The sequence below is a fragment of the Neolamprologus multifasciatus genome, chromosome 11, assembly GCF_963576455.1.
Source record: "Neolamprologus multifasciatus chromosome 11, fNeoMul1.2, whole genome shotgun sequence".
Taxonomy (NCBI): Eukaryota; Metazoa; Chordata; class Actinopteri; order Cichliformes; family Cichlidae; genus Neolamprologus; species Neolamprologus multifasciatus.
This window is the reverse complement of record NC_140449.1, coordinates 5,346,088-5,359,298: the sequence shown is the minus strand read 5'-3', so window position 1 is coordinate 5,359,298 and position 13,211 is coordinate 5,346,088. Positions and strand designations below refer to the sequence as shown.

At 40.3% G+C, this 13,211-nt stretch overlaps 1 protein-coding gene across 2 annotated transcripts in view; it reads right to left on the bottom strand.

The window, feature by feature from the left end:
- The window catches only part of tgfbr2b (transforming growth factor beta receptor 2b), a 42,080-nt gene that overhangs the window by 26,867 nt on the left and 2,002 nt on the right, over positions 1–13,211 (bottom strand). Inside the window, exons 2-4 of one of the 2 annotated variants that reach the window (XM_085178406.1) lie at positions 4,270–4,405; positions 3,959–4,149; positions 3,297–3,323 (exon numbers count right to left, since the gene is read on the bottom strand). In XM_085178406.1, the coding sequence (XP_085034532.1) occupies positions 3,297–3,323; positions 3,959–4,149; positions 4,270–4,405 (354 nt within the window). The remainder of the gene's footprint in view (positions 1–3,296; positions 3,324–3,958; positions 4,150–4,269; positions 4,406–13,211) is intronic. The other variant, XM_085178408.1, reaches the window with a different exon arrangement.

Genomic DNA, 13,211 nt, shown 5'->3' with positions numbered 1-13,211 from the left:
GTTTGGTGTCCAACCAAAGTGCTACATTTCGTTTGTTGGTTGTACAGTGGGTGGCCAATGACACAGGACACATCAGGGGATATGTCCATCTATCTATATTAGGACTTGTGTCTGGTTTGTCTGAACTTAGGTACTCTAATATCTGCTCTCCTTCTAGTGTTTTGATTCAAGGATTCAAGGATTTAAGGGGCTTTATTGTCATTTGCATCACGTTTACATGAAGTGGAACGAAATGACAATAAAGCTCCTTGAATCCTCACCATCAGCAGCAAAATATCTGCCTATAAATGCTTCCCTTTGTCAGTGTTGGGTAGATTTTGGCATTCACATACATCTTTATGCTGTTTCAGCCGGGTGTTGAATGTGGACACAAGGTTAGCGAGAATGCAGAGAAGTGTAAAAATATGAGCCCCCCAAAAAAATACAATCATGAGGAATATAAAATTCTGCAGAATCGAGAAATTAAGTAAGCTTAGGTGATAATTTTCTGTGGCTTCCTTATTATAGGCAACACCTCTCAGTATAGCTATGTGAGCCATTATTATTATAAAAATAATGATTAGTGGAGCGTTAAAGCTTTATTTAGCCAACATGAAAGATTAGCAGGGCTAATACCCCATGGCTAAATCTCTAAAGTGGACACAGCTGTGGATCTCGCTGTAAGTGGCTTTGATGAACAGCAGCACTGATCTATTTTGTCATCTTACCACACTGTGTCAGTGACAACACAGCAAACACTTCCCCATCTGATTTACTCCTAACAGGCCTCTCGCTGAACACAATGGGCCCTGTTTGCGTTCGCTGCTGTGGGATCACAATGTTCACTCCCTCACTGTGACACAAATACGCTCACTCTCACTCGGGAGAATCCACATGTGTTGCTCTCAAGCAATAAACCAGATGCACAAATGCTGTTGCAAGCATGTCACAAGAATGTAACGCAGGGGCAGAACAATGTGAGGTATTTGGAGGGGAGGAAGCCATGGCAGCGGTCCAGCAAACAAACAAGGACTTCCTGCTGCATGCATCCTCAATGGGAGGAAGGAACCACAACCCTTACCCTACGGGATCTCAGTGTGTGTGTGTATGTGTGCGGGTGTGTTTCGGAAAGATTGATTACGATTTACACAAAGTGCTGTATACATCCTTGACAGAACACTTGAACTTGCCAAAATCAGAAGGAGGAGCTGATGAATTCAGATATCAGACTTCAGACAGCTTTATAACCCACACAGACCGCACACAAGAAGAAAACATTCTCACTTACTAAAGAGAAAATGAGGATCTCAGCATGTTTATGAAACGTGTGCAGTGAGTGAAAAATGAGAGCTCATTTTGTCCCTGGGGAATTGCTGTTTGTTGAGGAGGCCGTGCACGTCATGTTTTGCTCGAGTAGAAACAAAAACCCACTAAATCGTGGCAACAAATATGTTTTTGCTGGATTTGTGAAGCTCATCATCACATTCACAGGTAGAAGGTATTTAAGGTTGATGTACTGTAAGGGACCAAAACATAAACTTGCATGTTTTACTGAAATTATCTAACAATCTACATGAGAAAATTCCAGCATAACACTTCCCAGAGTCATTTCTTTTCCTATCATGAGCCAATCCACCAGGACATTTAATAAACTTTAGGAGAAAGTCTACTTTACCTAGCTGTAGACTGTAGCTAGGTTTACTTTCAAATGCAGCACACATTTTAACTTCTTTTTCCCCTGTTTTAACATGGTTATATAACTAACAGTATACCTGCCACACCTCAAATGTTGAGATGAAAGTAAAAAACATGGATTGATCAAAGTATCATTGGGCACAAGTTGGTCTCCAATCTTTTCGTGAGAGTGTGAATCTCAGATCGAAAGCACTGATGTTGTATAGCACTTTTCAAGTCTTACCTAATGAAGATGGCATGTGTAGCCTGTCTAAGCTGTGATTTTGAAAGTGACTAGATACAGACACAATGCAACAAAGGTAGACAACTGAATGTCAGGAGGCTGAGACTTGTCAAAGCTCATGAATCCTCTGCATGGTATTGCTACATGTTAGGGACAAAAATGAAGCGAGAATTTAAAGGAAACAAAGCAGCAGCTCAGGCTTAGCAAATGCAGCTTGCAGGTGTTTTGATGTGTTTCAGTTTGTAACCATCCTGCCCACATTAGCTGAAGCATGTGCACAAAGCAACTTAAAGATACGGTTTAGTCAATAAGGTGGGAAGAAGAAGACTGACGCAGGAGAACAGTAAACAGCTGTACTTCATCACAGAGGTGCTTGAAGTCTACGCAGCCTTTCACCATGTGCAAGAGATGTTTCTGATTCGAGTTAAACACAGACAGGAAACCATATGTCTGAGCTCTACAGTGCGGCTGGCCTACACGACAATGCGCGCGCACACACACACACTGAGAAAGACCCACTTTTTCCTCTCAGCACTGAGAGGCACACAGAACCCAGCTGTGTTTCTATGACCACACTGAGGATTCCCCAAACATCGTTACGTGTGAGTACTGCGTTTCCACTTCCTGTTTGCGGTGACGGTGGATTCTCAAATCATTCCACAAGACAGTAACAACTGTAATGAGACCCTAAAAAAGTAGGCCCACAACATTTTGAACTTCGCAAGCAGCTTTACTGTACATGCCAAGGTACGCACAGCAGTTTCCTTGTCAGTGGTTGGAAGCAAGCTTAGCGTAGGAGGAGGAGAAGGTGGGGGTGATAAGATGACAGAATGAACGGTTATCAATAAATGAAAGTACCAGGGATGGGCGAACGACTGAACAAATAATGTGGAGAATCAAAGAGCTACTGACTCACTTGAGGAAGGAATACAGATGTGCTGTTCTAACAGCCGGTCTATTTTAGAACTGGCCAAGCATGTCAGCAGGAAGGGCTGTGCAGCCACTATGAAATAATCTATCTGCTTAATGCGTCTTTTTCTCTTAACTGTTTCTTTTGTCACACTTAACTGCATTTGGTTAGCTGAAAGCTGGTGTGGTTAGAGTGGGTTCATTGTTTTTTCCTGTGTAGTCAAATACTGAGACCAGAATATAAAACACCGCATTTTTCAAAGAATGACGCTGCTTGTACTTTTTTGCTGTCCAAAAAAAGAAATCCAAGAGAAGGAACCAAACTTTTTTGTGACAGCACTACACAACAGGGTGATCATGTTATCGAAGGAAATGGAATAAACGAATAAATGAATGAATTGCCAGTGAACGTGACATTGCCAAGAGCCAATGAGTGATGAGAACAGGACCAGAGGAGGCGGTCAGCAGAAAATACCTGAGCCCTACTTACCCTCTCCATCCTCAATGATCCTATCACCTGTTGAGCAACCAGGTAAATAAGGTGAAACCACACCCATTGTAGCAACTAATAGAAACTGATATCACCATCGTGACAAATGTGAGTCAGAACAATAATGAAAAAATACATTTTGGTCCCTACAGCTGCTGAGCCTGCATGTCTGTAAACAGTTTTTGGTGATCTTTTTGCAGGTATAACTGCGCGCGGGGATAAGTGTTACAGACCAGGTGAGGAAGGCATTGCAGGGTTGGATCATTAAGACGTAGTATCAGACTTGAAAGCAGCAGTAATTAGGTTTTGGGCCTCAAGAAAGAGCTGAGGTAGCTGTAAACACTGTCACACACAGAGTTCAGTCCCAATTCTCAACAACAACTGTATCAAAGCACATGTTGTGAAATTAATGGTGTTAGCAAACAGTTACCGGAAGCTACAGTCCTTTGGAATTTTCTGATAAATGGAAGTGAAAACCACTACTTTTAACAGTCACTGGTTAGCATTTTGCAAGAAGTAGACGTGAGCAATGAAGCTGGAGTTTGTGAAACCAAAGCAAAGAGCTGAAACATTCTAAACTGTGGAACTCCAGGAATTATTCTCCTGGCTTCAGGAAAATCTAATTACGGTTTTAAGCTTCTTCAAATTTTTTAGGTACTCACTTTGGGGGAATATTAGGTCTTCGTTGCACTCGTCTCCTTTACAGGAGCAGAAATGAGCCAACCCCGTTGTTGTGTTCTTTTCCTTCATCACACAGGTGGCGCTGTTGTAGTCATCCAGGGTAATGCCGTACAATGGCTCCGCTGGGTTGTGGCAGAGAGTTTCGATGGACAAGTTTGTCTCGTTCCTTCTCCTTAAACACACATTGAGGTATAATGTTTAACAGTGTATAGCTTAAGAACTATCAGGATACCAGCCACTTAGTTAATCACATCTCAGAGATGAAGATTGCTTACTTCTCTTGGATACCTACCAGATAGAGACACAGACCTCAGTTGGTTTTTCACATATGGACGAGATGCTGCAGTTGGTCTTGCAGGTACCTGTGCCATTGCAGGAGGTAAGCTCCACATCACAGAACTTGCAAAGTTCATGTAGTTGAAAAAGACCTGCAAATAACACACACAACAACACGCATTAGTTTCATGTTTCATCAAGTGCTGCTGTCACATACAGCAAGTCACATTTTTTTTTGCCTGTACAGGAAACACAAGCACTATCACAAATTTGATATATTGTTTTACATATATTATAACAAAATCACATTGCGGGCTTTATGTTCAGAGCATTGACATTGTTATGACTGCTGGAGCAAGTTCCTGGAATTGTACTCTCCAAATATGACCAAAGTTCTGCCTAAAAACCTAAAGTTTCAGCCAAACTTTTTTGAAAAATCGATTCACAAAAAAATGTTTGATATGTTTACAGCACAGTGTAAGGACAATAATGATATACTGAAACAAAATGCACCACATAACCAAGCTACACATGAACCAAAACTAAACAAGAGCTCATGATTAACAAATGAGAAAAGTAGGTATAAAATAAGACTGCAGTATAAAAAGTCAAGACTAAAAAAATGAATATATTAGTAACAAGAAGCACTGAGAGAGTGCAAACCTCTGCCAAGGCAGCTCATTGTCTGAGCAGTATTGAAAAGTAGAGTTTGTAGTTCAGTAAAAACAAGCTCAAAGTGCAGGCTTTTGTTATTTGACCTGTTGAAACCAATTTTGATAAACCTAATATGTATATATTGTACATGTGCAGTTTATCCTGTCTTCCAAAAAATTAATACTTATTTGTTAACATTGTACACGTATTCTAATCAGAGTAACAGGTTATAACCTGTTACTCTGATTTACACAGCAAGGTGTTAAAATAAGGTGGTATTGAGAATTCCCCATATCATTCCCCTTATATGCCTGTATGTTGTAATTACAAACAATGGTAGTAAGACACATTGCTTTAAATAGCTCTTTCTAGGATTATTATCACTTTGACCAGATATATCTATTGACATTGAAGTAGAGGTCACAGGTCAAACGTGACACGATTTTAAATCTTTATACAGTACTTTCTATACGTTCACAATACTCACAATAAGTCTTTTTGTCAGTTTTTGACCAATAACTCATTAAGTCAACCTTGAAGACCTTGGTAGCAAAGTTTACTGTGTTGTTAACAAAGTTTATGAGAATTCATTCAAAACTTTTTAAGCTATCGTGTTTTTACGAACACCTACGCATACATGCAAGCAAATGCTACGACAAAAATGGAGGTAATGAGTAATAGAGAGGATATTCACTCTCTATCATGGTCGAAATAAGGTAGTTTTGAAGGCAAAGGGGGACCAGTGTGTTCTTAATAAAGTTGAGTGCATTCCCTAGGTTAGCAGGTCTGAGTATAAAGGAAAAACTATATACATAAATGGCACACAGAAGATGTGCTCAGAATCTTTGATACAATCTAAATCAGGGGTAGGGGAACTCCAGGCCTCAAGGGCTGATGTCCTGCAGGTTTTAGACATCACCCTGGGTCAACACGCCTGAGTCAAATGATTAGTTCATTACCAGGCCTCTGGAGAACTTCAACACATGTTGAGGATGTAATTTAGCCATTTAAATCAGCTGTATTGGATCAAAGACACATGGAAAGCCTGTAGGACACCGGCCCTTGAGGCCTGGGGTTCCCCCACCCCTGATCTAAATGAATAACTACAGCTGAAAGTTTTGAAATATCACGAGTGAAACATAATTTGGTAATATTGTTCTTTAGTAGTATTTGACTGGTAATTTTTTGTCTCAGGCATAAAAAAAGAATAGTTCACATTAGGAAAATGTTAGCAAGCTATTTCATATTATTATTTCTCCTGCTACTTAAACTATTCACTCCTCTTTCATGTTTGTAATGGTCTCTGCACTGCTAATATTGTGGGTTCCTCAATGGAGCTTTTCACATATCAGAGGCTGGTGAATAAACACCTTTACACACTGAATGTTTGTGAAAAAACGACACGCATTTCCAAATTCTTTGAGCATGAACTTGGCATGTAATATATTTACACACTGGTGAGTGACCCGGAGCAGCGACTAGTAGTAGTTTAGTTTGACAACTTCAGAAGTGGTGGACGTTTTTATTTACATTTGTCCTGTGAAACTAGTACTACATTAAGAATAGGTGAGTCTGAAAAACATTTGTAACGCATAAAATAATTGCACAGATTTTATGCATCTGGTATGTAAGGTCTTTATTCTTTTTTTTTTAAAGTTTAGTTACACAAACAGTAGGGCGGAGCAACATGAAAGCATCATCTGCCTGACCTAAATGAGGTTTGAACCATGAAAAACTGTCAACATAGACAGCCACTAGCAGGGAAACATCTCCGTCTCACAGCCACACTCTGTACCTGGATCAGCCACCACAAATGAGCTAAACGAGTCCTACAGAAACCAGGAAGCTATACAGAAACAGGTCAAAACCACACTGAAGCACCAACACAGACAACCACAACTAAATCAAAAGTCAGCCTTTATCAAGCGACAGCATTTTCTTTCCTCTAGATGCTTCAGATACGTGACCATAAACTTGCATGTGTGCATTTTTGTTGCCCTGTACATGTGACACTGTACACTAAAAGAAAGGCACTCAAAAGTGATAAATCAAAGTCTTTTTTAAATTATAATCCATGAATGAAAAACAGTTTGTACTTTTATGTTGTAAACGATTAAGTTTTATAGGAAGTTGGAGATAAAAGAATCAATTTGTGACTTGTAAAGTAAAAACTGTGCAAGTGACTCACAAGGTTTTCAAAGAATCTGACGCATGATGTTGCGACATTAGAAACAGGGCCACAGACTTAGAAGTGGTAATGACGTCACGTGATGGCGTTTGTCATTTAATAGATGTGTTTTTCATGTTTACAAAGTTTGAGCTGAGATTGGTTTTCATGTTCCGTCTTGACAAACGTCCACAGCAGCCTCTTCTGTCTTCATTTCTTCTTCACAAAAAAAACCAATCAGCTTTCAGATATTGTTTGATCTAATCTCTGGATGATTGTTATCTGAGAAGTATTGCATGCGGTACGGTGGCCCGTGTAATCAGCACAGTCTGCCGTTCTCCTTTGCGTGGCTCGACCCGCCTACGACTCTCTGATCTTTCCCTGCTTTGTGACATGAACAGACCTGTCTGCTCCAAGCTGCCAAACTGCTGGCCTAGGAGAAAAAACAAGCTAAGCCACGATGTCATACGACAGTTCCTGAGACGACGTAGGGCTTTTTAGGCTTTATGGCTGTATTTTGAAATCTGGGAAGGGCAGGAAGAGTTCTCTGTGTGGCTTCGTGTTCAAATAATCTTTAGATTCTGGGTGGGACAGAAGCTCTGTGTATAGTGTGCAGGTGTTGTGGTACACATGGATGGTTTTAGTGTTGTGGAAAGCCTTCCTCTGCTGGGAGGTCTGCCCCTAAGGCTGTCATGGTTCAGCTTCACTGAGCAGAACTTTGAACTTTTAATCTTTTCCTACATCTCAGGTTAAAACCAAGATTTGGGGCTGAAAAAGGAACTCATGAGCAGAAGTACCAAAAACTGCAGTGGAGCCGCTTGAATCTGACCCGCAATAAAATACCCATTATTTATTTTCTAAAATTAAAAAAAAAAAACCAAGTTACTGCGGTCTGGACCCTTTCTGATGTTTCTAATTTGAATATGTTTTCTTTATCACTAAAAACTTTGTGGGCAATGTAGCTAGTATTGATCATAGTGAAACTAGACTCAAACTACAGACACGTCAAAGGCATTTTGCCTTTGGCAAAAGTCTTATGGATTCGCAAAAAAGCTTTACCATGGTAAACAAACAGTGTGCGGAAAATCCAGATCATGCTTCAGCATGGGGGAACGTAGCAATCGTCAAAAACTGATAATATTTCAAACCTCAGAGGGTTCAGCACAAGATACTTGGTATGCTCCTTGGTAAGCTTTTAGTGGCTCTCCTACACTTGTCCTTATTTTGCTATTTAAACTTATAATGAATCCAAAGCTCTTTTGGTTATCTCAGGTACACACTGCTGCTCAGATTGGCTGCTAATGAGGGGCAACCAATCGGCTTTAAACGAAGGTGCCCTTCTTTTGAATTATCAGTCAATTTTCAATTCAATTCAGTTTTATTTGGGGGTTTTTTAATTGGGGGGGGGGGGGGGGGTTCCCTCTTTTTTCTACCTTTTTTGCTTTATACTCTAACCTCCTAAGACCCGAACTCTTCCACGGCATGCATTTTTAATTTCTCTTTGATATTTGGGCTGATTGGGGCCCGATGAATGTAAAAACAAAGAATTACCAGATTTTTTTTTTTACCTAATTTTTGTTTCTAAGAAAAATGAGAGCCACATATGAGGATATTTGTTTAAAATTTCAAGAGAACAGTAGCAGTATAATGTCCTCGTAAGTGGATATCGGGCGCTTGTAGAGTAAAATTGAGTATTTTGATCTAAATAACCCAAAATGTGATGTCCACATATGTGGACGCCAGGTCCTAGGAGGCTAAGGTAAAGACCCTATAATAATGCAAAGAAAATAGAGAAAGCCCCAACAATCATATGACCTCCTATGAGCAAGTGCTTTGGCAACAGTGAGAAAGAAAAACTCTTATGGGAGTGATGCTGAAAAACTAGTTCATGCATTCATTACTTCAAGGCTGGACTAATGTAATTCATTATTATCAGGATCAACCCTGCAGTTGATCCAAAATGCTGCAGCAAGAGTCCTGACAGGGACTAGAAAGAGAGCATATTTCTCCTTTATTGGCTTCCCTTCATTGGCTTCCTGTTAAATCCAGAATTGAATTCAAAATCCTGCTCCTCACATACAAGGTCTTAAATAATCAGGCCCATCTTATCTTAATGACCTTGTAGTACCATATCACCCTATTAGAGCACTTCACTCTTAGACTGCGGGCTTACTTGTTGAGTATTTGATTAGACATAAATTATCTGAATTTCAGGAGTGGGACCACACCTCCAAACATTCCCCTTCTGGTTCTTGTCTATATATGACACCTGTTCTCGTTTTCGTGCCCCACCGTCCTGAGGTTTTGAGCCCAGTGAAAAGGGTGGCTGCGGCTCATGTGGAAGAGCAGATCAGCTACTGACAGGAAGGTTGGTGGTTTGACCCTTGGCTTCCCCAGTCTGCATGCCAAGTACTTAAGTATAGAAGAAAGTGCTTGTATGAGTGGGTATGAATGGGCGAATGTGGCATGTTGTATATAGCGCTTTGAGTACTCCGGGAGAGTAGAAAAGCGCTGTATAAGAATCAGTCCAATGACCAAAAGTAGAATGGGAGGCAGAGTTTTCATCTTTCAGGCGCTCAGCTTGAGTTTTTCTTCTTCAGTCACCTTTGTAACTCACTATGTCTTTAAACACCTCTCTGCATTTAATTATTTGTTATTATTAATCTCTGTCTCTCTTCCACAGCATGTCTTTGTCCTGTCTTCATCAATTCACCTCCAACTGGTCGCGGCAGATGGCTGCACCTCCCTCAGTCTGGTTCTGCTGGAGGTTTCTTCCTGTTAAAAGGGAGTTTTTCTTTCCCACTGTTGCCAAAGAGCTTGCTTATATGATTGTTGGGGTTTTCTCTGTTTTCTCTCTATTATTGTAGGGTCTGCCTTACAATATAAAGGACCTTGAGGCAACTGTTGTTGTGATTCGGTGCTGTATAAATAAAACTGAATTGAAAATGTAATTGAATTACTGGTGGAAATGGGTTGCTCTCCAGCAGGTCAAAGATGTAAAATATATATCTCAATAGCAGGTTTCAGGGAGGAAAAGCTCGAAAATCTGACCACCAGATGAGGTAGTCAGTCTTCTGAACTCAGTGCAGTGCAGTCTGCTTACCGAGGACCAGACTAAAAGCAGATGGATGCTACAACAGGATGGCACAAGAGTGGTCGCATGTTTATTTGTCCAATTACTTCTGAGTCAATCATTCACAATCACTGACTCAGAAGTGCGAATAAAGCAGTTTATGCCGGTCATGAGATTCCACTTAAGCTCTCTACCTGAGCTAATGATCCACACTGCTGTAAAGAATTCCTAGATTACTTCCTTCACTTCCTTTTCAGATAAACACATCCTTAAAAGACTCCTTCACAGAGTGAGTAAAGAAAGATGACGACTGATATGATAGATAACCAATTCCATCTGATGAAAGGGGCCCCCAGCTCCAAACAACAACAGCCCTCACAGGCCTGAAATCTCAGGTACAGACAAAACAACTGCAGTCTGCACTATCGTCAGATCAACTCTGCAAAGTCAAAGTGTAAAACCAGACCAGACCAGAGTAGGGATTTGGCTTCCAGATGCACAGATGCTCGCTACCTTCCCTATGCAGTACCAACTGCAAGGCCTCAGCTCGCAGTGTGTGTTCACATGGGTGGGTGACACTCGATCATAGTCTGCACAGACTGGGTTATTCATTTAACAGGAAGCACAGTTAATATATTTTCAAGGCACATTCCATCACACTGAGCCTAGTTTGGAACAGGACAGAGAGCGTGAAATAGCAGAGCGCTCACACCCACACACAACCTCAGAGACAAATAAAAGTGGCTGATTTAGTGCAGCAAAGTGCCACCGAGACTACATCAATCCGAATAAGTAACACAGCTAGAGTTACACGCTGAGCACAAATATTTTACGATGGTGATGGATCTTTATTGTACTCTTGTGCAATACTGACTACACATCAAGAGCTCATTACCAGTGACTTTAGGTCTATTTTTTGCACAGTGTATAACAGAATCCTTAACAAAGATTAGGAAAGAAAAATCACTTTAAATTCTGAATTTAGGTTACCAGCACTTCTGGTCTTCGATGGGTGGTGTTGGCAGCCTTAGAGCTTTAACTTTGAAGTTTCAGCAGACTGGTGCAGCAAGTTAAAGAGTAACTGTGCATGAAGGTCTGCATTGTGATTTGGGTCATTGTTCCAGCTGCTAAAGCTCTTCTAAAGCGTCCTTTTTTTTTTTATTACTGCTGCACTCTTTCCCTGCTGCGAGTCCTTGTGCAAGGATTATAGTATGAAAACACAAGTGACCTCCGTGCGTCTCGAGAAAGTGGAGGGGAAAAGTGTGGGCTGTCATTAACTATGCTCTTGATGGCTTCTGAAGGAGCGGTAATTGAAATGTAATATCGCTCTGTGCTGCAGGAGGGAAATCATGCTACTGTGACTGACTTCCATCTGGCAGTCAGACCAATGAATAACCACAATAAATACCTACTCGTTAGTGGCAGAGAAAGTAAAGACTGAGAAGTATCTACTATCCAGATGATAAAGGAGTATGCTTAAGTACACATTTTTTAATAAGAGTGTTCTAAAATTCTGGATGCTAAACAGTTTTTCTAACAGCAGCTGTGCTTAATGATTTAGAAGGGCACAAATGATATGGTGTTTAAAATCCATTTCAATCAGCCAACACAATGCGGCCACTAACTGACCTGAGCAACTTCAATAGCCTAATGGCAGGACTGGCGTACTACAGCCCATGAGACGAGCTAACCATCAATTGGTGGCGGAAGGCTCCACCTATAATCTTAGACTGCATTTCCAAAAATGCACTGGTGCTAGTGAGGAGCCACTTCATCACTGTTCACTTTTGGCAAACAATTTGACACGTTAAAGATTTGCATGTTAAATAGTGTTATGTTGCAGAAGAAAATGCTAGCACTAAGAATCAATGAGCTTCATCTGTAAAATTGTTAGTGACTGAGTGACTGAGTCAGTGGTTATTATCTTCTGTTAATAATTGCTATTTGAGTGATGATGTTCATGTAAGGTTTCATCCAGACTGGCATATACAGGATATGTCTTCTTATGAGTCTTGGCAGGAATACTAACAAGTCATGAACATTTTTAAACGTATTTGTACACTGGTGTGATGGACGTAAATCATTTTAACTACTTTATAGTACTGATATTTCTTCTTTGTTTAGAGCAAGAACATCCAGCATCCCATAACATCCAGTGGTCTCTAACATTATCTGGACAACAGTAAATCTGTGTATTCCTCTCTGACTCTCTTGCACAGAGTAACTTTTGTCTTATTTCTTTCTCTCATCACTCCCAATTGCAATAGATGGCTTCCTCTTCTGCTGGACATTTGTTCATGTTAAAAGGGAGTTTTTCCGTCCCACTATTGCCAAGTCCTTGTTCATAGGGGATGGTCTGATTGTTGGGGGTTTTTCTCCATATCATTCTAGGGTCTTTACCCTTAAAGTGACTGTTGATGCAATTCAGCACTATATAAATAAAACTGAATTAATTTGAATTGAATATATACAGAAACAGAAATGCTAACTTAAAGGATATAGAGCACATTATCACATCAGCTAAACTGTTTCCTCCCTGCTTCTCTTCCTCTTTCCCCATTTTTCCAAAGCACTGAGGACGTTAGCGAAGTGTGGATAGGAGGACAGGCAGGAAACCTGACTGCAGTTCATCACCGTTATACAGGAAGGACTGCTGGAAAAATGAAAAAATCTGCAAACCAGGCAAACATTTAATAGGTTTGTATCACTTCAAGGCTCTGAATTAATTTGTTCCAAATTAAATGCATTCTTACTGTGAGTAGAAGTGAAAGATTTCTGTGCTCGCTCACTCATGAATGTTTCATGTGTAAAGAATTGTAAAATAATTAATAAAAACAACATTTTAAGGCATTTAGTATAATGACATTAGAACTATGCTTTCAGGTATGACAGCATTGCTTGGCCTAATGAGCTCACATTTCAATGTGAAGCTACAGCTCTTTCAGAAGTAATCCTATAAAAAAAAAAAAACCCTGAAAGAGATTTTACTGCTGACACTTTTCTGGAGCAACACAGGAAATAAAAATGTGAAACAATCTGAGTTGAAACAAGAACCCTTCTTCTT